At 39.5% G+C, this 25,301-nt stretch overlaps 1 protein-coding gene and 1 non-coding gene across 2 annotated transcripts in view; both read right to left on the bottom strand.

Annotated features, from left to right (window-relative positions):
- Positions 1-8,156: 8,156 nt before the first annotated feature.
- Positions 8,157-8,362, bottom strand: LOC114099057 (small nucleolar RNA U3). The gene has a single exon (XR_003583828.1). It is a non-coding gene; the product is annotated as a small nucleolar RNA U3 (small nucleolar RNA).
- A 12,989-nt stretch (positions 8,363-21,351) lies between these two features.
- The window catches only part of Dppa2 (developmental pluripotency associated 2), an 8,944-nt gene continuing 4,994 nt past the window's right edge, over positions 21,352-25,301 (bottom strand). The window contains 3 exon segments of the mRNA XM_071614910.1: positions 21,352-21,457; positions 23,633-23,828; positions 24,950-25,211. Coding sequence (XP_071471011.1) covers positions 21,352-21,457; positions 23,633-23,828; positions 24,950-25,211 — 564 coding nt within the window.

Here is a 25,301-nt window from a genome sequence, read left to right as displayed (position 1 = left end):
AGGGTCATGCCCCTTTCCTTGGACAAGCTTTGCTCTGAGGTAGAGGCTGGTTTTCAATTTATGACACTACAAAACTGCATTTAGAACCCAAAAATCATTCCATCAACAGTAAGTTTTAGCTTTGACACATCTGACAACAGAGCTGAAGAATTTGGCCACAGGAGAGGTTGTTGTAGTAGAAGTGACATAATATATACTCAAAAACATTACAAAGGGCTGGGGATATAGCTCAGTGGTAGAGGATTTGCCCAGAATGTACAAAGACTTGGGTTCAATCCCTAATACCAACAAAACAAAACACTATGCCACATTTCCCAGAGGATATCACACCACTGGTACTTTAAAAATGATTAATAGTGCTAATGAACATTTAGCACTCTTGGAAGCATAGCTTAATTGACTACACTGTCCTGGGGGAATGACAGTGGAGTGTAAGAATGGAATCCTGGCTTTACTTGAGTCAACTTTTGAAGCCAAGAAAAATTAAATAAGAATAGGTATCCATGTGTATAAGAGATGTTATTTGAACAGTATTCTATTTAAAAAGTCATCAAGAGTCATCAGGGCATACTGGGATTAGAAATAGAAAACATATTACTAATTTACATTGGACCTGCACCATTGCTTTAAGCATCCTATCTTTGCTTGTTGAATGAAACTTCACCAGAGAAGTTGTGCTATTCCTAAATTTCAGGTACATGCACAACCTAGAAGCTACTTCCATTAGAGGGCGCTCCTGAGACAAGATTAGTTACAGCGGCATAATCGCTTGGAGAAAATAGTTGAAGCAGAAGTAGTTAAGCAAACCACAGACCCACATGGTTTTTGAATAAGAACGTTCTAGAATTCCTTAGCTGCATTAGCAAAACTATCGGTGAAGGGTTAATTGGACCCACAGATTCTTTTGTAGAATTCTCTAAGGAAAGTTAATTAAAGATATTAGCATCTTGGTTGGAAACCTAGAAATATAACATGACAATCACAGCCTTGAGGAAACACTTATTTAAGACAAATGAGCCAGTTTTGGTGGTGCACAACTATAATCCCAGTGACTCTGGAGGCAGGAGCGCAGCAAGTTTGGGGTCAACCTGGGCAATAAAAGAGAACCTGACTAAAAAAAATTAAAAAAAAAAAAAAAAAAAAAAACTTAAAAAGCCTAGGAAATGTAACTCAGTGGTAGAACATCCTGGGGTTCAATCCATACATAGAACCTCCAAAAAAAAGACAAATGATATTTCTAATGAAAAGTAAAATTACAACAAAAGGCATAATTGGGCCTTAGTGTCTGTGGGGTATTAGTACACACACACACACACACACATCTTCAGATGTTCAAGTCCTTTATATAAAAGGACTTTACATAATATTTGCATCTGTCCCACATACATCCTCCCATATACTGTATTTATTTATTTTATTTTTTATTTTTTGAGAGCCGAGGATATAATATAATGGTAGAGTACTTGCTTCACATGCACATATGAAACTTTGGGTTCTATCATCAGCACTGTCAAAACACAAAAAAGGAAAAATTTTTTTAAACTTATATTTTTTTTTTAAATGTTTGTAGTACTGGGGATTGAACCCAGGGCCTCACACATGCTAGCCAAATGCTCTATCACTGAGTTCCCCTTCCAGTCTTTCCCATATACTTTAAATCATCTCTAGATTACTTATAATGTCTAGTACAATGTAAATGCTGTAAAAATAGTTGTTATGCTGATTTTTAGGGAATCATGACAAAGAAAAAATATGTCTGTACATGTTCAGTACAGAAGCAATTTATTTTTCCATATGTTTTGGTTCCATGGTTGGTTGAACCTCATGTAATCTGCCGTTTTGGGGGGCTAACTGTATGTACTGCACAATAATAATTCAGAAAACAAAGTAGCTCTCAACTTTTCTGTGAAGAGGCCTCTGCTTTTGATTGGAGAGGCTGGAGCAGGGAAAGTTAGTGGGAAGGACAAGGTCAGTTGAGAAGATCAACAGGAACTAAGGTCTAGAAATACAAGAGAGGAGCCGGTGGGTGGTGCAGTTCAGTGGTAGAGGACACACTAGTGTGCTCAGGGGCCTGGGCTCAGGCCCCAACACTGAAAGAAAAGAAATACATGAGAGCAAGAACACTGGTGCAAGTGAGCAGGAATACATATTTTTATCCTGGGAAATATGAAAAAAGTAAAAAAACAAAAAAGCATAAGATTTTGAACAGACCTGAATTTCCTATTAAGACACTGGCAGGATGAAGTAAGAGGTTCAAGCAGGAGAATTTCATGAGGAAAAAGAGTTCAAAATTACTTGACAGGACATTTCAGAGAAAATTACTCCTGGAGAGATGGCACAAAGTACTGCCACCATTCCTGCTATGAGAGCTTCATAACCTTCCAAGTTCCTGCCTTATATTCTACACATTCTTTTGAGGAAAATGGAGAATACAACCCTTAGCTACCATTTTTTTTTTTTTAAGATCTTTTTTTCTCTCATAAAACAACCCTCCCACCAACCTCACTAATCTATCTTGCCCAATCTCAGTACTTGGGACTGAACCCAAGGTACTTTACCATTCAGCTACATTCCCACATCTTCAGCCTTTTTTCATTTTTGTTTTTGTTTTTGTTTTGAGACAGGGTCTCCTTAAATTGCCCAGGCTGGCCTTGAACTTGCAATCCTTCTGCCTTACTCTCCCCAGTTCCTGGGATTACAAGCATGTGCCTCTGCATCCAGCAGTTCAGGGATACTTTCAAATGACTATATTTTGGGGTAATTTCTTAGGCCACAAAAGCTAACTAATAAAATTTGTAATATGCATTAAGATCAATTTATAAAATACAGCTAAGTAAATCTCATAGATGTTTGAGATGTTTAATATGTGCCAGATAGCTTTCATATCAATAAAATCACCTCATTCTTTTTAATAGCCTCATTATATTCCATGGTAACATAATTTAACATCCACTACTAGCTGTATATTGGTTTGATAATTTAAGAATAATAATATTGTATAAAATCCCCCTTAAATCATAAAATCCTATATTAAGTTCCTTTCCAGGATGATGAGGAGCACCAGCAATGATCAGCTAGCTCACTGCAGCTCCCAGCAGGTTCGACTAGGTCTGAATTTCTGGATCACATTTGCAAGCAATATATTCCCCACACCCCCCAGCAAAGTAAATTATCTCTTAAGTTGATTATTGAAGTTGCTTCTTCTGAGAACCCTACATTTTATGAGACTCTTTATTTTTTTTTTAACCCCAAGGTTGTTTCATTGTCCCTAAATAGACACATATTCAAGATTTAACTTCAAGACTCAGGATTCTAACAAATAATCAAATCCTGGCCACTGAACCCTATGACAACTATAGAATATAAAATAGGACTTTGCACATGAAACAGCTGCCCATACCACTGACATCAATTTGTTCTCTATTAAGCAAGGAAAAAAAAAAAAAAAAAAACTCGAATTGATGATTCATCTACATGTCTTTTCTTTCGTCAGCTGAGGATGTGACAGCTTGAGACACAATTTTTAGGTTGATCATCTTTTTGTTTAAAGGGAAGAATTTTTTTTTTAAATCTGAATCTTGCATTATATTTTTAAAAAGCTACATACCCTATTTATTTGTATGAAATTTAAGCATTTTGTTTTATATATCATACAATACCCATCTAAATAAATTATGGTTGCTTTATTTAAGATGGGACTGTTGCTGGGTGCAGTGGCACAGGCTTGTAATTCCAGCAATTTGGGAGGCTGAGGCAAGATTACCACAAGTTCAAGGACAGCCTCAGCAACTTAGCAAGGCCCTAAGCAACTTAGTGAAACTATGTCTCAAATTAAAAAAAATAAGAAGGGCTGGGATAAACCTCAGTGGTATAGTGCCCCTGGGTTCAATCCCTAGAACAAAATTAAATAAATAAAAAATAAATAAAATGAGACCATTTTACTGGGTATGGGGGTGCATGCCTATAATCCTAGTGACTCTGGAGGCCGAACCAGGAGTATTTTAAATTTGAGATCAGCCTGGGCAACTTAGGGAGACCTTGTCGTAAAATAAAATTTAAAAAGGGCTGGGGACATAATTCAGAGGGAGAATATTTGCCTAGCATGCACGAGGTCCTGGATTAAAAAAAAAAAAAGGAAACAAAATGGGCTGCTTCTTGGCCATGGAGAAATAGCTTAAACTTTTGTGGTTCAAATGCTGCCAGAGGATATTGTAAATAGGAATTTTTGATATTTTTTCCTCTTAATAGGTTCATTTACATCTTCTGGAAATTGAACTTGATAGTCATGAGGCCATGTGTCACCACGTTGGAAGGGACAGCTTCCAAGTGCATCTCTCTTCCAGGGGGAAAGAACATGAAGCAGCACAGAGGAAGTTTCTATTTGCCCCCTTGTGACTCTCCCCAACCCTTAGGGCTAGAAAATTCCATTTTGAAGGGCTGGTGATATTGCTCATGGGAAGGGACTTTTTGCTCTGCCAAAAGAAAAAAGAAAAGACTGGGCGTGGTAGTATACACCAGCAATCCCAGCGACTTGGGGTGCAGGAGGAGCACATGTTTGAGGACAGCCTCAGCAATTTAGGGAGGCCCTAAGCAACTTAGCAAGAACCTGTCTCAAAAAAAAAAGGTAAGGCCAGTTCATGGAGGACAAAAACCTCCCATGGAGCAGAAGAGCAAAAAGGGCAAAATTAAAAACAAAACAAAAAACATGCTGAGAATATGACTCAATGGTTAAGCACTCCTTGTTTTAGTCACTGGTATCAGAGAGAGGGAGAGAGAGAGAGAGAAAAGGAAAATTCCATTTTGAGGGGTTGCTGATTTATTTTTACTTCAAAACAGAAACCTAAGAGTTACAGCTTTTTAAACTGGTGAAGGAAAGAATCAAGTGTCTGGGTTCTATTTATTTATTTATTTGGTATCAGAGAGCCACATCTCCAGTCCTTTCATTTAATTTTTTAATTTTTATTTTTTTGGTGGGATTGAACCCAGGGCCTTATGCATGTGAGGTAAGCACTTTACCAACTGAGCTACATTCCCTAGCCCTATTTTATTTATTTATTTATTTATCTATTTATTTATTTATTTTTTGAGATAGGGTCTTACTAGATTGCTCACTAGGTTCCTTCTCTTGCTCAGCTGTTGTGTGATTGGTGGCACATGACATAAATATTACTAAGACTATAGACAAAAAGCCCCTGTTATGGAGGCTTCTTTCTGAAAGTGGTCAGTGAAATAAAATCACCTGAAAGCCCTGTGAAGTTGTAGCAATGACTCAGACTGGCAGGTGGGGAAGAGGTAATTTCATTCCCCGCCATTGCCTTCCCTTCCCCCCCCCCCCCTCCTCCTCCTTCACCTCCTCCTCCTTCTCTCTCTTCTTCTCTTTTTGATGCTGGGGATGGAAGCCAAGCCTTATACATACTAAGCATAAACTCTACCACTGCGCTAGACTCCCAATGCCTCCATTTTCTTTTCCTTCTTTTTTTTTTTTTTAGTACCAGGGATTGAACCCAGGGGCATTTAAACACTGAGCCACATCCCTAGCCCTCTTTTGTTTTATTTTTTTTTTTATTTTGAGACACCGTCTCACTAAGTTGTGTAGGGCTTAGCTAAATTGCTGATGCTGGCCCTAAACTGGAGATCTCCTTCCTCAGCCTCTCCAGTTGCTAGGATTATAATCAGGGGCCACCACAACCACCTGTTCCTTTCTTACTCTTGGCTAGTGCTTCTCATTCCATATCACCTTCTACATCTTTGTCAGTCTATGATGGACTGAATGTTTCTGTGTCCTCCCAAAATTTTGATGTCGAAATCTAATTCCCACTATGATTTTCTTTGGAGGTGGCATGTGGAGAGGAGATGGGGTCATGAGGTTAGAGACCTCACAAGTGGGATTAGTACCCTCATAAGAAGCTAGAAGGATGAACTGCAGCGCAGTGGTAGAGTTTGTGTTGATTATAAGTAAGGTCCTAGATTAAATCCTCAACACAAATAAAATAAATCTTTATTTACATTACTTTATTTAGTTTACTTCTTTATTACCTTTATTTATTTTTGCGTAATAAATAAAGTGTTGGGGTTTAAACCTCACACAAAAGTGTTCTATCATTGAGCTACGTCTCCACCCCCCCCCTTTTTTTTAAAGAAAGAGTGTGAGAGAGAGAGAGAGAGAGAAATTTTTAATATTTATTTTTTAGTTTTCGGCGGACACAACATCTTTGTTTGTATTTGGTGCTGAGAATCGAACCCGGGCCGCACCCATGCCAGGCGAGCGCGCTACCGCTTGAGCCACATCCCCAGCCCTCCAACCCTTTTAATATATATATATATATTTTAATTTTGAATTAAGGTCTTGCTAAATTGCCAAGGCTGGTCTTGGACTTGTGATTCTCCTCCTTCAGCCCTCCTAATACCTGGGATTAAAAGTGTGCACCGTCACATCCAGCTAAAATAAACTTTTTAAAAACACAAGAGGCGAGAGTCTACTTTCTCTCTTTCTACAACCTGGAAGAGGGCTTTAACCAGATCCTAATATTGTTGACACCCTAATCTCACACTCTTAGCCCTTGGAAATACGAGAAGTCAATTTCTGTTTTTTACAAGCCATTCCCATATGATATTTTGTTAGAGATGCTTAAATGGACTAAAACAAACCTATTCCCATTGATCAGAATGCTAAATTTTCTTTTAGTCTCTAATTGATCATTTTCAATTCCCTTTGCTTACCCACTTCTAAAACAGGCCTTTGGGTCTTTTTCCCTTAAGACAAAGACTTCTCTCTGGGCATAATCTCTAGGCAACCTCAATTGTCCCAAAGGTCTTAGCTACCAGGACTTGCTGTGGTAGCTAAGATACAGAATATTCTTCAATAGAAACTCCTCTCCTGAGTTCCAGACCAAATTACTTCAAATAGATCTGAACTTGAACTGAGCCTTCAAGTCTGATTTCCTGCCTCTGTTTCCTTTTTTATCACTGGTAACCACTAACCACATGCATCACAGAAACCAGGGAAGCCCAGATGGAGACATTTCAATCTTCAACTATATATCCAATTGTTCAAAAGTCCAGTCACTCTTCCACCTTTTCACTTTCTCTTGAGTTTGTTACATTTAATCCAATCCACTACTGTCTTCATTAAGGCCCTAAATTATTCCTCACTTTGATTCCACAGCCTTCTGATTAATTTTCTTTTATTCTCTTCTTCTTCTTCAAGAGAAAGTTCACTCCTTACAAACGACTCACACTTCCACATCTGTTACTGAGTTTGATAACCAGGGATGCATAGATGTTCTTCAAGAGCTGATTCTGGTGGCAGACCCCTGAAATCCCATCTATTCTACAGACTGAGACAGGAGGATCACAAGTTCAAGGCCAGCCTGGCAATTGAGCAATACCCTATCTCAAATAAAAAATGAAGAGAGCTGAGGATGTAGCTTAGTGGTAGAGCGTCCCTGGATTTAATCTCCAGTACTGCAAAAGTAAAGAAATACATAAGTAAATTTGTACATACATAAAATAAAAAAGATTGAGGATATAGTGCAAAGGTGGAGCACCTGCTTATCATGTGCAAGGCCTTGGATTTGATCCCTAGCACTACCAAAAAAAAAAAAAAAAAATCTTCAACAGCTCTATGGATCCATGAAAATTTATGTAACACTGTGTACTAATATTTTCTTTTTTTGTCTTTTTAAAAATTCATTCTAATTTGTTATATATGACAGTAGAATGCATTACAATTCATATTACACATATAGAGCACAATTTTTCATATCTCTGGTTGTACTCAAAAGTAGAGTCCTACCATTCGTGTCTTCATACATGTACTTAGGGTAATGATATCCGTCTCATTCCACCGTCTTTCCTGCTGCCATGTCCTCTCCCTTTCCCTTCTACCCCTTTACCCTATCTAGAGTTTGTCTCCCATGTTCCACCCCCCCAGCCCCATTATGAATCAGCCTCCTGATATCAGAGAAAAATATTTGGCATTTGGCTTTTGGAGATTGGCTCACTTCACTTAGCATTATATGCTCCAACTCCATCCATTTGTACTAATATTTTCTAAGCAAGAAGTGCATAAAGTTCATCAAATTATCTAAAGGGGTTTAGATCCCAGAAATAATTATATATATATAATTATTATTATTATTACTTTTTTAATGGAAACCACTCAGACTGTTCTCTCCCTCTTAATCTCTAAAGAGAATTAGGAATGCAATTAAAAAGGCAGTTGCAGTAATGCAACACCTAGAACCAACTTCACTCTCTGGACAGAACACTCAACTCCTCCTCGTGGTTTCTGGTACTTTACACAATCAGAGAAACTTCTCTAGAAACATACTATAGAAATGATCCCTGAAAGTATAGTCTTATAATTTAATAATTTAAAAATCATGGGGAAAGATTTATGATTCTCTTAGCTCATCCACTACCATACACTATATATCATGAGTTCATCTTATTAGAGTTATTAAAATGAACCACATTTTTCTCACTTTCATGCATCATGAGCACTGGTCTCTGTATCAAAACACATTCAATTTTTCTTTCCATCCTGAGCATGACTTGGTTTCAGGGCCTTTTCTTTGTAAAATTTCTTTCCTAACTCTGCCTGGTACTTAAAGTCCAGATAGGTATTTATTGTGGATTCTCATAGAACCTGGGGCTGCTATCTATCTATATGTTATCTGTCATGTATCATCTATTCTCTGAGACTGTGAACTGTTTGAAGATGATGACTTTATTTTGGTGTGATAGGATGCCTTCCCACCCAAAGACGTCCCATGTCTTAACCTCAGGAACCTGTGAATATGTTGCTTCATATGGCAAAAAGAGACTTTGCAGATGTGACCAAATTGAGGATCTTGAAATGGCAAAATTACTCTAGATTATCCCTGTATGCCCAACAGTCAAAAGGTTTTTATAAGAGGAAGGAAGGAGGGCCAGGGTCAGAAAATGACATGTGACAAGTGAAACAGAGGTTAGAGTGATGTAATGAAGAGGCTAAAAAACAGCTTGGAAAAAGCTGGGTACAGGTACATGCCTGCAATCCCAGCAACTCAGGAGGCTGAGGCAGGAGGATGGCAAGTTCAAGGTCAGCCTTAGCAATTAAGTGAGAACTTCAGCAACTTAAAGAGGCCCTGTCTCAAAGTCGAAAAAAAAATTTTGTGGTACTAGATATTTAATCCAAGGGCACTATACTATGGAGCTACACTCCCCCAATCCCGAAACACTTCAATATTTTTATTTTGAGATAGGGTATTGCTATATTGCTGAGGCTAACCACAAACTTGCCATCCCCCTGCCTCAGCCTCGAGAATCACTGGATTATAGGTGTGTGCCATCACACTTGGCAAAAAAATAAGTAAGTAAAAGGGACTGAGGATATAGTTTAGTGGTAAGCACCCCTGGTTTTAAATTTCACCCCCCTCCCAAAAAAAATCAGCTTTGAAAGGTGAGAAAACTGACAATCCCTAAGAGCCTTATTAAGGAAAGCAGCCATGCTGACACCTAGTTTTAAGACTTTATGCCACCAGAATTGAAAAATGATAAATTTATCAACTGAGAATATAACCAACCTAATCAAGAACAAAAAGAATCACATTTATGTGGGGCTAATGTTTGAGACTTTGCTTCATATCAAGGGGTTGGAGCACAAGATATTTTGGATCCTGACCTGTTTATTGTATCATTATCACAAAGCCATCAACTTTTAATGGGTTCCCCATTGTTAATTGTACCCAAAGGCTCCTTGTGGGTATTTTTTTAAAAATGTTTTTTAGTTGTCAATGGATCTTTATTTTATTTATTTTTATGTGGTGCTGAGAATTGAACCCAGTACCTCCAGGTGCTAGGCACATGCTCTACCACTGAGCCACAACCCCAGCCCCTGGGTCTTTTTTTATACTAAGCATATTGATATTCAGTGGAGAAGGCCTTCTCCATTCTTTTCTTTAGGCTTCTTTGAAGATCCCTTTGCAGAGGCTGCCAACAAAACATGAGTTGCTTTAGTTTGTTTTTATCTTTTCAAGGGGTGCCGTTTATCCTGCCAGTCTTCCCATGCATTTAGTTTGGTGGGATACTGTCATAGCAAGAATTGCTCTGCCCCAGTAAAGGATATCCCCTGGCCAAACAGGGTGTCCTGTCAGATCATAAAAAGGGAGACCATTCCTATCCCCAACTCATAAAGTAACAGTGTTGAAACCTACTGCCACATCCTTTGTGGCCAGCAACCTCCAGCATCCAGGGGTAAGAAGGTCTGGAAGGCAGGGCAGAGGCCAGGTTCCCTTTGCCCAATTTTCTACAAACCAGGTAGCTTTTCTTTGTTTGCTTTTGTTTTTTCCATCCCAGGGCTGGTGTCTCTGACCCATAGTGAAATGATCTGCAGCTGCCTGAAGCAAGGCTGAGAACAGTACTAGGACTGCCAGCACTGGTTTGAAAGGATTTAAATCTTTTTTTTTAACCCTTTCTTCTGGTGTCCTGCAGTCCATGCACACCAGAGGCAGACTCTCTCCCATGTTTCCCCTCTGACAGACCAACTCCAACTGCAAGACTGTATAATAATTCAGAAAAACCAATCAAAGGCCAGAATGTGTTACAGTAAAACATCTTTCCCTTAGACAGGCTTATACCTGTAGGTGGCCCATTCAGCCAAGTTCTTCCCAAGGTACTACCTATAGGCTCAATGCAGTTATTGTCAGGTCTTAAAGCGGCAGTAACAGATACAAAGGAAAACACAGACAACCAGAGGAAATTCCCAAACCCAAGGCCAAAAAACAGATGAGAGCCTACAACAGACCAGAAGAGAATAAAAATCCCTAGATTCTCTCTTAACTGTGATGTCTAAACCTGCTGTGTCACAGATGTCCCCATAAGAAGGACCAGATCTTTCAATGAAGGGGCACAAGATGTGAGGAATTGAGGGTCTCATTGTGCACACCAGAGGATTTACCAGATGGACAAGGATATCATGACTTTACTGCGTTCAGTTTCCATTTTCTCAAAGTGGACCAGTATTGCTCAGGTCTTAAAGGGGCAGTAACAGATGGAGCAACCTGTATGTTCAGGGAGCTAAGGCCTGAGTTCCCAAAGTAAAAGGAACTTCCGTAGCTACTGGATTGATCCCTCTGTCCCTCCCTTTACTCAATGGAATAGCTGCTCCGGTTGTTCCCCAGGCAAACTCACCTAACTTTCCTGCAGTTGGCACTCAACACATTCACCACCACCTTGCATCCTGCTTGGATGGCCAGGCCAGAGTGGGGGCTGCTCTCAAGTCCTATCTGGGGTGCCAGTATATTACTGAAATCTCCATCCTTGTCCCCAATGCCAGTCCAATATGAGGACACAGTTTTGGGAAAATAAGTTTTATTGCTTTGCTAGAAAAGGAGAAACACAGGGAACTTCTGTCCCAGAGGTTGTGGTGGTAACCATCAGGGGAAATAGGAGGTTTTTAAGGTCACTTAAAGGCTATATTCCAGTGTTCTCTGTTGGGAATCATAATTCCCTTGTTAAATTGGGAGACAGTCATTTCTTAGATCTTTGGTGCCATGCCTAAATCTGAATTACTTCACTCCTGTAGTGGGTGTGGGCTCAAGGACAGATAACTCTGACTAGGAGGGGGGGAGCGGGGGAAGGTAATCCTGTTTACCCTGAGATTAGGGAGGGGTCTAGAAAAAAAGAATGGCGGGGGGGGGGGGGGGGGGGGGGGAATGTCATTTTAAAAATAAGTCAAGGTGGCAGAGAAGCAAGGGTTGCATTCAAAGCATAAAGGGGACGAACCACTGTTACACTGCCTCAAAATAAAAATTAAAAGGGGGGGACCTGAGTATTTAACTCAGTGGCAAATCACTCTGGGGTTCAATTCCCAGGACCTCCACTGAAAAAAAAAAGGGGGGGGGGGGTGGGGAAAACAAAGGCTAAACTAGAAAAAATAAAATAAATTAGGACACTTGCTTAGCACACATGAGACCCTGGGTTTCATCAGTGCCACCAATTCATAAAAGACTAAATTAGATAGCTACTTTAAATGATTATGTTGTTCTTATTTATTGCAGTGTTGGGGATCAGACCCAGGGCCTCCTGCATGTTAGGCAAGTACTGTGTCGCAGATCTTCCTCCCCAGCTCAAGTGATTAATAATGAAATCACTGTCTACTTTGCCTAATTAAAACTCATCTATCTTAACTTTCTTGACTCTTTTGGAGGAGGCGATGGACCACTGTGCTTCTTTCTTGAAGAAGGTTAATATATAACACTGAGTTACAAGTAACTTTTTTAATATTTACTTTTTAGTTTTAGGTGGACATAATTATTTTATTTTTATGTGTTGCTGAGAATCGAACCTAGTGCCTCATGCATGCTAGGCAAGTGCGTTACCACTGGAGCCACATCCCCAGCCCCCAGAAGTAACTTTTAAATGAGTCCTCTATCTTCACTTTAGGAATCTAAGTATTGGATTGGGCCCACACCACTACCCCAATGTCTACCACAGGGGGTGAGAATCCGAAGAGTTGTTCTTTTGTTTTCCAGATAATTTTTTAATTGATTGAGAGGATCTCAATTTATGGGGGGAAGAAAATCCCTTGCCACACAGGTAATTTTGTTTTTCTCTTTTTAGCAGTACTGAGGATTGAACCCAGAGCATACTAGGCGGGTGATGTACCACTGAGCTGTATCCTTACACCCAAAATGTTCTATCCATGAGTGTCAAATCATTTTATTAGCTTTCCTAGAGGAGAAGCCATAATGCCATCATTGATTTTGTGTTGACTTGACTGCATTAAGGGCTGGTCTGAGAGCAGGGAAATGTTTCTGTGTCCCCATCTCTGTTGGAGAAGAGATTATCATTTGAATCAACAGCCTGAGTGAAGATCCTCCCTCAGCAGGGGACAGGAATCATCCAATCCTGGGAAGTCCCAAATGGAGCAGCCAGTCCAAGGAACAGCAAATTTTCTCTTATTGAGGTGGCAGGTCCCTTTTCTTCCTTTTCCTCACCTCCCCACTTTTCTCTATACTGGGAATTCGTCTCCATTCCGCGGTTCTTAGGTGTTTGAACTAGGACTGACTGATACCACCAGGTTTTCCTGGCCACCCAGCTTGCAGATAGCACCTGCGGGACTCCATGGCCCTAATTAAGTGAGGCCATTCTGACATGAATCTCCTCTTGTGTATCTACATATCTATGGATCCTGTTGGTTCTATTTCTCTGGAGAACCCTGACTGATAACTCAGTTGCATTGAAGACAACACCCACTCAAACCTGGGGGAAGGTGGAAATGGTGACTACGGCAGCATACTTTATAAGAGACAAAATTATGTTAGAAGATACGTTGCTATAGGTGAACTTGATGTTTATACATCTCAGCACCACTTTTTAGTTTTTTCTTTTTTTTTTTTGGTACCAGGGATAGAACTCAGGGATGGTGAACCACTGAGTCACATCCCCAGCCCTTTTTAAAAATTTTGAGACAGGGTCTTGCTAAATTGCTTAGGGCCTCACTAAGTTGCTAAGGCTGGCTTTGAATTTGTGATCCTCCTACCTCAGTCTCCCTAGTCGCTGGGATTACAGGAGTGCAACACCACACCCAGCTAGCTCATCACCACTTTTTAAGAGATCCATGTTAGCTGGGCTCAGTGACTCACCCTGTAAGCCCAGCAACTCAGGAGGCTAAGACAGGAGGCTCACAAGTTTGAGGGCAGCCTTGCAATTTAGTGAGGTTCTAAGCAACTTGGCAAGATTCTGTCTCGAAATGAAAAAAAAATAAGGAAAAACAAAGCAGGAGCTAGGGATGTGACTCAGTGGTAAAGTGCTCCTGGATTCAATCCCCAGTACCACCCCCCCAAAAATTGCATTATTTTCTGACATTTTATTATCTTGCCTCATGTATCCTAATCAACAATATACCTATAAATAGAAATATCTTTAAATTGCTACAAATTTTTCATTAAAAGTTTTAAAAATGTTTTCACATTACAAATCTGTTAACTGCTATTTTCAAGTGGATCTTATTTTAAAAACGTGATAGCTGGTCATGGTGGCCCACGCCTATAAAACCAGCAACTTGGGAAGTGAAACAGTAGGATCACAAGTTCGAGGGTTAGTCTCAGCTACTTAGCAAGGCCCACAATTTAGCGAGGCCCCAAGCAATTTAGAGAGACCCTGTCCCAGAGTTAAAAAAAAAAAAAAAAAAATATATATATATATATATATATATATATATGGCTGGGAATATAGCTCAGTGGTTAAGCACCCCTGGGCTCAAAAAAAATTTTTTTTAAATAAAAAACATGATAAATAAACAAACTATAAAACATAATGAGTCAAGTAAGGTAGTACATACCTGTAATCCTAGTGACTCGGGAGGCTAAGGCAGGAGAATTGCAAATTTAAGGCCATCCTTAGCTATTTCTTGCAAGGCCCTCAGCAACTTAATGAGACTTTATCTCAAAATAAATAAAAATGAAAGGGGGGAAGAGCTGGGGATGTGGCTCAGTGGTAAAGTGTCCATGGGTTAAATCCCCAGTTCCCCCAAAAAATTTTAAAAGACATAATGAGAAAAATCACTAAAGGTATAACATGCTTACATATGTAAATACATATCAACAGAAATATAGAAGAATGGGGTTATAACTCAGTGGCAGAGTTCTAGCCTAGCATGCAAGAGGACCTAAGTTTGATACCTAATACTGAAAAAAAAAAAAAAAAAAAAAGGAAGAAAGAAAGAGACCTGGGCTGGGATTGTGGCTTAGAGGTAGAGCGCTTGCCTAGCATGCCTGAGGCACTCAGTTGGATCCTTAGCACCACACAAAATAAAAAATAACGATATTGTGTCCACCTATAACTAAAAAATAAATATTAAAAAAAAAAAAAAGGAAAGAAAGAGACCCACAGAGCTCATATTTTAGAGTAGAAAGAATTCCAAGTGGATCAGAACCCAATATTTAAAATTCAGCAAGTAACCAGTCAGGCATCTGGCATTTTCCCATACATGCCTATAATCCCAGATACACAGGAGGATCTCGGCTTTGACACCAGCCTGGGCAATTGAGTGAGACCTTGTTTCAAAATCAAGTTCTTGGGGAATGTAGCTCCGTGGTAGAACCCTTGCCTAGCATGTGTGAGGCCCTGAGTTCAATCCCCGGTACAGGAGCTGCCCCCACCAAAACAAAACAAAACCTACACATACAAAAGAACAAAATGTTATTAGAGTCCTAGGTCAGAGGGGGCCTGACTCTGGGGAGTCCCAACAAATCAGGTCTGGCCACTTGTCCCAAACAGAAAAATTGTGCAAGGTAAGAATATATTAAATATAGCTGTATCAGAAAGACAGGGGGATCAAGCATCTGCAGCCCTGTCTTGGGGTATTGACAGAACTTCCAGATTATACAGGGAAGGGTGCAAGGAACATGCATGGCCAAGCAAGCAGTACTGCTCCAACAGTGGTCTGGCTGATCATTATCTCAGCTCTGGCTCCCTGAGGCTCTGAGAATATCTTAAGGCTTGAGGGGCAATTTGTTTCCCAAGAGACAGGTGTTCCTGCTTAGGGGGATAGTCTCTGTTCTCAAAATTACAGCTGCTCCCACATAGGAAGGCAGTCTCATCAGTGATCTGTCTGGAAGACTCACTGTTCTTGGCAGGTTTAGGGCAGTGACTGGAGATTTCTGGGCCTCAGTGGGGCAGGGAGTGAAAGATATGGGGGAGTTGATCTGAAACATGACACTGTAAAAGCTGACTGACAGCTGGGCAAGGGGCATATATCCATAGTCCCAGGGACTCTGGAAGGCTGAGACGGGAGCATTACAAGTTCAAGGCCAGCCTGGGCAACTTGGCAAGACCCTGTCTCAAAATAAAAAATCAAAAAGGGCTGAGCATGTAGCCCAGTGGCTAACCCCAGCTGGGTTCAATCCCCAAAACTGCCCCCCAGCCAAAAAGTGAAAGCTGACTGATGATCTGTTGATGTCCCTGCAAATCCTGAAAATACCTAGTTACTCTTGGTGACTTCAGCATCAAAGGGGGAGGAATAACAATTTTAGTATTTAAACTCCTTAAACATTTAACATGCCTATAGGTAGAGTGGAGCAGGAATATGACCCAAAGTTTAAGGTAACAAAGGAAACACAAAGTAAAGAGAGTGATGTTACCCACTTGAATCAAAGTGTGAAATATGATATGTCAAGAACTATGTATTGTTTTGAACAACCAACAATAAAAGAAAACTGAAGAGGCATAGTTAAAAAAAAATAAAAAGAGAGAGAGTGATGTTAAGCTTTTCTTCTATTTGTAGATACCCATTGGGTATCCACAGGACCAAGAGTCAGAGCTTTTTAGTGATAAGAGCCCTTAAAACTGTTATAAAACATCAAAATCTCATTTTACCAAATAAATTTGACAAAACACCAAAAGGTTGTTAATGTGGCAACAGGTAGCATATTTATATTTTTTTCTTTTGGTCCTGGGAATTGAAAACAGGGGCACTTTACCACTGAGCTACATCCTTCTTTTTAAAATTTGACACAGAATCTCACTAAATCATTGACACTATCCTCAAACTTGCAATCCTCCTACCTTAGCCTCCCTAGTCTCTGTTATTACAGGCATGCATCAAAGTGCCCAGCATTCTTGTATATGACTAGTGGGACCACCAATTGGAACAACCTCTATGGAGACCATTTAGTCATCTTAAACTTAAAAATGCTGAGTAGGGCAAGGTGGCACATGACTGTAATCCCAACTATTTGGGATGTTAAGGCAAGTCCAGTCTGGGCAATTCAGCAAGACCCTTTCTCAAAATTTAAAAACATTTTACTCTATAAACCTAAGTACCTTTCTAATGATTATACATGCCTAAACATTTTAAAAGGAATAAGTTGGATGTGAAACTCAGTGATAGAGCACTTGCCCAGCATGCACAAGGCCCTCGGTTCAATTCCCAGCACCAGTGAAAGAAAAAAAAAAAAAAAAAAATGCTGGGGGCCTTGACTTCGGAGGTTGAGGCAGGAGGATGATAAGTTAAAGCCAGCCTCATCAATTTATCCAGGCCCTAAGCAACTTAGGGAGACTCTATCTCAGAATAAAAAAATAAACAGGGATGGAATGTGGCTCAGTGGTTAAGTACACTTGGGGTTAATCCCTGGTATAAGAAAAAAAAAAAGGAAAAGAAAAGAACTAAGAATATTTCTGGTCCAGCATGTGAAAAACATACAACTCCCAATCTAAGAAGAAAAAGCCAAGGGTGTGTGAGGCTGTGGGTTCAATCCACACAAAAAAGAAAAGTCAAAAAAAAAAAAAAAGGAAAAGCAAGTCCAACAAACTTGAAAAACAATTCATAATCATTCATAATCAGGATGCAACTGATATCACAGAGCAAACTGTTGTTCCAAATATTGGAAAAAAGACAGGTAGATATTGAGAATATTTAGAATATTTGCCACAGGAGCCCAAAAGAAGCCTCCTCGTGAACTAGTACCTAGTTTCTTTTAGCCAGCACATTGAATTGGGCTTTTGACAAAATTTTATAAGGCATAGCAAAAGATTTAAACATGGTTTTTAAAGCACAGAGCAAGAGCTCAGTGTGATTGCCTACACCTGTAATCCCAACAGTTTGGGAGGCTGAGGCAGAGGATCACAAGTTCAAAGGCAGCCTCAGCAATTTACCAAGAACCTATCTCAAAATATAAAAAAGGGCTGGGAATGTGGCTCAGTGGTAAAGCACCTCTGAGGGGTTCAATCCTCAAAACCAAAATAAATAAAACAAAAGTAAAGACAGATCCAGATTGAAAGTGGGCACAGTGGCAGGGACCTGTAGTCCCAGCTACTTGGGAGGAGGTGGTAAGGACACTTGAGCCCATGAGCTCAGAGCCCACCTGGGAAACATAACACTTAGGGAAAAAAAAAAATCCGACTAAGATATGACAGAGATGTTAAACTTATCAGACCAGAAATTTAAGATAACTTCAGTTAGTGTACTAAGGAAGGCTGAGACAGGATTGTAGGTTCAAATCCAGCCTTAGCAACATTGAGGCACTAAGCAACTCAGTGAGACCCTGTCTCTAAATAAAATACAAAATAGGGCTGGGGATATGGCTCAGTGGTTGAATGTCTCTGAGTTCAATCCCCAGTACCAAAAATAATAATTTTTTTTTTAAAGAGACAGAGAGAGAGAGAGAATTTCTTTAATATTTTTTTTAATTTTTTTTTTTTTTTTAGTTTTCGGCGGACACAACATCTTTGTATGTGGTGCTGAGGATCGAACCCAACCCAGGCCACACGCATGCCAGGAGAGCGCGCTAGCATCCCCAGCCCAATAATTTTTTATACAAATACACACACACACAAAGGGCTCTGATGGAAAAAAAATGAACACTCAAGCACAGATGGGCAATGCCAAGTGGAGACAGGAACTCTGACACAATGAAAAGGTAGAAAAGGAAACACTGTAAGGGAAATGAAGCTTGCCTTTCAGACTTAATAACAGACTGGACGCACCTAAGCACTGGGTCAGTGGGCTTGAAGAAATGTCAATGGAAACACCCCAAACAGAAATGCAAGAAGAAAATAGAATGAAAGACAGAAATGAATGCACAAGTCTGATGAGGCAATAGTAAAAAGCTTTCATGCATGTAATGAGAATACCAGAAGAAATATTTGAAACAATGGTTGAGTATATCAAAATTAATAACACAAAATCAGATCCAGGAAGTTCAGAGGATAAGCATCAAAAAACCTTACATCTAGGGCATATTATATCCAAACTATAGAAACTCAAGATAAAAAAAATCTTGAAGGGGGGGGGGGGCACTAACTGTAAAGGAACAAGGATAAACTGCAATGGACACCTCACCAAAAGATACAGATGGCAAATAAGCATATGGAAAGGTGCTGAACTTCATGTCATTAGGGAACTGCAAAACTAAAACTATGAGATACTACTACTACATACCTGTTAGAATGGCTAAAACCCAAGCCCAGGCAATGGCAAATGGTGACAAGCATGAGGTGCAATGAGACTCTTCTATCATTGGGCTGGGGACATAGTTCAGTTGGTATAGTACTTGCCTTGCATGCTCAAGGCCCTGTGTTCAATCCCCAGCACCACCAAGAATAAAAAAAAGAGCTCCATCATTGCTGGTGGAAATGCAAAATGCCATAACCACTTTGAAAAGTCAGTTTGTTACAAAGCTAAACTCCTACCATGGAATCCATGCTTTTTGGCATTTACTCAGATGAGTGAAAATTTATGTACTACCCCTCCCAACACACAAAAATCTGCACACTGATGTTTATAGCAGCTTTATTCATAACTGCCAAAACTTGGAAGCAACCAAGGTGTCTTTCGGTAGCTGAATGAATACATGAACTGTGGTATATCTTGAGAATGGATATACTTAGCACTAAAAAAATAATCCATGAAGACATGAAGAGACCTTAAATACATATTTCAGACTATTTTAAAATACATGTGTATGATTCTAAATATAAAGCATCCTAAAAAGGGCAAAGTTACAATGTCAGTAAAAAGATCTGATTTATAGAGGCTTGGCGGGAGGAAAAACAGGTAGAACTGAGGAATGGAGCATTAGGGCCTAGATAATTATGAATTATCATGCAGAATGTTGGATACACGTCAAACCTTAGTGGCCAAGTGTGGTGGGGGCCATAATCCCAACTACTTGGGAGACTGAGGCAGGAGGATTGCAAATCCAAAGCTGGCTTTGGCAACTTTTTTTTTTGGGGGGGAGGGGGGTACCAGGGATGCTTTACCACTGTGCCACACCCCGTCTTTTTATTTTTAGACAGGGTCTTGCTAAGCTGTTGAGACTGATCTCAAACTTGCAATCCTCTTGACCTAGCCTCCCAAGTCTCTGGGGGATTACAAATGTGTATCTCCACACCCAACCAGCCTCAGTAATTTACTGAGACCCTATATCAAAATAAAAAATAAAAAGGGCTGTGAATATAGATTAGTAGTAGTGTTTTCCTGGGTTCAATCCCTAGTAAAACACAAACACACACACACACACACACACACAGATCAAAATCATAAGACGTTCAACAAAAAGCGTGAAACCAAATATACAACTGGGGTTGTAGCTCAGTGGTAGAGTGCTTTTTTTTTTTTTTTTTAATATACTCTACTCTCATGTATGTTTTTATTTTTTTTAATTTTATTTATTTATTAGGTGTAGATGGACACAACGCCTTTATTTATTTTAGAGAGAGAGAGAATTTTAATATTTATTTTTTAGTTTTTTGGCGGACACAACATCTTTGTATGTGGTGCTGAGGATCAAACCCCGGCCGAACCCGGGCCGCACGCATGCCAGTCGAGCGCGCTACCACTTGAGCCACATCCCCAGCCCTAGAGTGCTTGACTACACGTGTGAGGCCCTGGGTTGGATCCTCAGTGTCACATAAAGATAATAATTCATTATAACTAGTAATAATAGGTAGTTAATAATTAATAATAGGCTGGGCTTGGTGGCACATGCCTGTAATCACAGTGGCTCTGGAGATAGAGGCAGGAGGATCTCAAGTTCAAACTCAGCCTCAGCAATTTAACAAGGTGCTAAGCAACTCATGAGACCATGTCTCTAAGTAAAATACAAAAATAGGGCTGGGGATGTGGCTTTGTGGTTGAGTGCTCCTGAGTTCAATCCCTGGTACCCCACCCACCACCAAAATTAATATACCAATATTGACTCATCAATTAAGGAATGTACAACACTAATAGGACATGTTAATATTAAAGCCAGGTGAGATAATGCACACCTATATCTCAGCTACTTAGAGGAGGCTGAGACAGGATTGCAAGATCAAGGGCAGTCTCAGCAATTTAGTGAGACCCTAAGCAACCTTGGAAGAACTTGTCTCAAATTAAAAGGGCTGGGGATATGATTCAGTGGTTAAATTCCCAGCATCAAAAAATAAACAAAAAAAAGAGGCAGGGAGTTAGGGTTATAGCCCAGTGGTAGAGTGTCCCTGGGTTCAATCTTAGTACACACACAAAAAAATTAATATTAAAGAGAAGCATAAAAGAACTCTTTTGCTCAGTTTCCCCATAAACCTAGCAGCTCTACTTAAAATATATATATATATATATATATATATATATATATATATATATATATATATATATATATTTTTAATACTTGAGTCTGACACAAATGATCAGGAGACACTGAAAATGAAAAGATGGTCAGAAACCAGCCCAGCATTCATCAGGCTGTGTGATGATTTACCTATGGGCTCTCCACCACTTGTCCTGGGAGGGAAGAGGAATATTTGCAAATTTATGTCCTGTTTTGGGGCCAATAGTTGGAAAGCAGAAAACTTTTTGTCTGTTTCTTCTCAATTGCCTTCAGATCAAAATAGTATTTCAACATTGCTTAAGGTGGCACCTTTTGGTCTCCCTACAGTGCATTGCTTTTTCTCTCTTGTTATAATTAATCCTTTCATCATCTTCTTATTCCTAAGAGACAAGTTAGAAAAGAATTGTAAAAAAATTTACTAGAGTAGATACCATTTAACACTAACCCCTTGAAAGTGGCTGATAAACAAGAAATGCAATTCTGGAGTTCCTGAGCAGTTTACCCCCATACAGGATAGTGAGTTAAAAGGATACACGGAGGGGCTGGGTTATGGCTCAGTGGTAGAGCACTTGCATAGCCCAGGCAAGGATCCTCAGCACCACATATAGATAAATAAAATAAAGGCATTATACCCATCTACAACTACAAAAAAGTACTTAAAAATATATTTTTAAAGGGTACATGTTTAACAGAGGAACAGCACTGTCTACTTATTCTCAGGACTCCTGTTTATTGCAATGGTCATCTTTATACTTTCCCATCCCACAGTTCCTCCCCATTTATACACACTTATGATACTCCCATTAAAAAATGAAGAAACAATCAGTACATATACACAATGGAATATATTACTCATCCATAAAGAATGAAATGATGGCATTTGCCAGTAAATGGAAGGAGCTAGAGACTATCATGCTAAGTGAAATAAGCCAATCCCAAAATGTTAAACAAAGGTTGAATATTCTCTGCGAATGCTGACTCAAAAAGGGGGTGAAGGTTCACCAGATTGGGCAGGGGAGTATAGGGAAAGGAGAGGGGATGGGAATAGGAAAGACAGTCGAACGAATCGGACAGAACTTTCCTATGTTCATATATGAACACATGACCAGTGTAACTCCACATCATGTACAACCACGAGAATGGGATCCTAATTAGAATAAGTCATACTCCATGTATGTATGTCAAAATACGTTCTACTGTCACGAGTAACTGAAAAGAATAAAAAAAGAAGTTTAAAAAAAAAAAAGAGAAAGGAGTAGGAAGAATGTGTGTATGGGAGAGATTACTTTTATGGTCTCTCTAAAATCTAAAACAGCTTGTAATGTATGTTTTTTTCCTAGAGGCTATGTAATCATTATATTCTGAAAGAAGTGTCTGTCTCAAAGTTGGGCACCTGTAATCCCAGCAACTAGTGAGGCTGAGGCAGGAGTATCATGAGTTCAAAACCAGCTACAGCAAAAAGTAAGGTACTAAGCAACTCAGTGAGACCCCATTTCTAAATATATATGAAATAGATCTGGGAATGTGGCTTAGTGGTTGAGAACCCCTGAGTTCAATCAATCAATAAATAAATAAGACCGGGGATGTAGCTCAGATAGATAGATAAATAAATAAATAAGACTGGGGTTGTAGCTCAGGTTAGGCATACCTGGGTTCAATCCCAAGTACCAAAAAGAAAAAGGAAAAAAAAAAGTCTGTGTCCCCCCCCCAAATGACTGAGCAATAATATATAATGACCTACAGGGTAACATATGAAACTATGAGACTATAAAAATCTTTTCTGGTCTGTTCACCTTTTCCCAGATTCACTCATTATATATGTATTAATAATCTTGACCTATTTGCAGTTTCCAAGTGCATCATAATTTTTTCATATTGGTATTGGCTATTTCCATTAAAAAAGGCCCAAATGATTCCTTTCCAACTGGTAAGTTCCCCCTGAGTATATATAACCTCTTTGGAAACATCCCTAAACTACTCTATTATAGCTACTTCCCATATATTTTCAGAGCTTCTCTTATTCATTTCCATTCCAGTATGCTGCATGGATTTTCCAATTTTTGTATCTCCAGGTAGTTATCTGACATGTGGTAAAAACTCTAATTCCTCCCCACCCCTTTAAACAGGTCCCTTAAATTGAGACGAAAAGACAAGTTTCTGACTTATCACGTTTTTGGGAGTGGGGATTGAACTCACAGGCACTCCATTCCTGGCTCTATCTTTCTTTTACTTTTAAAAATAAATTTGAGTCTTCCTAGTTTTCCCAAGCTGGCCTTGAACTTGTGATCCTCCTAAATCGCTGGGATTACATATAGGCACCACTATATACAGCTCCATGTCACATATTTTGTTAAGGCTGAAAAACTAGCCATATTTATGTGAGTGCTAATTCACTACTCAATTCAATTCTTTTTACTTCCTCCTTTTGCCTGATCTACACAGCACCTTAAGAAAATAGCATGTATATTCTTTCTTTTCCTATTAAATTATTCAGAAATCCATCTACACATCTCCTTTATTTGTATGCCATGCTTAGAAAAAAAATCAAATGTTACCTTTTTACACATTCAGGGCATAACATATTATCTTCTAGTCCCGAGGGTGGAAACATACAGGCAGGTAACAGGAAAAGGGAAATCATCCTCTTGGGAGTGTCAGGGACCCAAGTCTGACCTGCATGGAACTGCAGTCGAACCCAGCCTGCTGTTTCTGCAGAAAGAAACTGGCCATGGACCACACACCACCTGACACCTGGGAAGGGAAGAGAAGCAAATATGAATGGCAAGATCTGGATGGTTCTCCAGTACAACCCCTCAGGAAGTCATTCTTTATTTTATCCTTCTATTCTGCTGATAAATCAGTTAAATAACATACATAAAAAAGTGCGGGGCTCGGGCACAGTGGTGCACGCCTATAATCTCAGTGGCTTGGGAGGCTAAGGTAGGAGGATCTCTAGTTCAAAGCCAGCCTCAGCAATGGCAAGGAGCTGAACAACTCCGTGAGTCCCCAAATAAAATGCAAAATAGGGGCATGTAGCTCAGTGGTCAAGTGCCCCTGAGTTCAACTCTTGGTACTAAATAAATAAATAAATAAATAAATAAATAAATAAAACATAAGAAGTGTAAATAAAAAACATAGTCTAGGTTCACAAATTATATAGAACAAGAGAAATGATAGTTAACTTTTTGTAATGCTTGCTTTGTGTCCAGGATTCTAAGTGGTTTACCTATTAATATATGTATTCTTAAGTACATTATTAACATTTATATCTATTTTTTTTTCCCCTCCAGTGCTGGGAATTGAATCTCAGACCTTGGATCTGCTAGGCAAGCACTTCACTGAGCCACACCCTCAGCCTAGCACCAAACATTTCCATGGTCATTGTTTGCTCTCCAATATGACAAGTCATATGTTTCACATAAGTCTCACAATCATTCTAGGACATAGGTTATTTATAATGTTTTCATAGAGAATGACACTAGGGCATAAGCCAAGTAATTTACCAATGTTTCATACTTAGGAGATAATTAAATCAAGGATTTAAACAACATCTTTCCTTGTGTTCACTGTTACGAATGCCTTAAGAGGAAAAGACCTTAGGGGATTAGCCAACCATATTAGATTATGCTTTCTTCCCACCTTGAAATTCTGCTTCGTGGTGAAAAAGGACAATTATCCAGTCACCTGGCCTAGAGATCCATCCAAACAAAACTTGGCTATTCATCCACCAAAGAAGAAGTCCCACATGAATCCAATTTCTAATCTACAGTTATTTTAACTAATTCCTTCCCTTTTGCCCCCTTACAGTCTTGCAGTAATAAACATTAACCTGTTTCTTGGGTCTAGTACTCACATCTTAAGGCTGATCTTACCAGAGGTTTGCAGCAAAAAGGCCTCCACAGAAGTAGGGATGGGACACGAATTCACAGCCTTGCGCTGATTGGCTCTGGCAGCGATCCTTGCCCAAGATGCCAATATGGACTCCTGAGCTGAATTTACCACTTCAATCATGTTAGTCTCTTCCTCTCTTTTAACCTTATTATGACTTTCCTGAAGCCCTGCTGCATTGGCCACTGCCTTCCATTTCCTGGAAACTGGCTTCAATCTGGCCTCCCGAGATGTTTCAGGAATATCCTGAAAATGAAATTCATGGTAAGTATTTGGAGAAGTGTTATTTCCATAAGGGTGGCTTGTATTAACTTAAATCATAGTTTCTCCCTGTAC

This window comes from Marmota flaviventris, chromosome 8 (assembly GCF_047511675.1).
Source record: "Marmota flaviventris isolate mMarFla1 chromosome 8, mMarFla1.hap1, whole genome shotgun sequence".
Lineage (NCBI taxonomy): Eukaryota > Metazoa > Chordata > Mammalia > Rodentia > Sciuridae > Marmota > Marmota flaviventris.
This window is presented reverse-complemented; position numbering and strand designations above follow the sequence as displayed.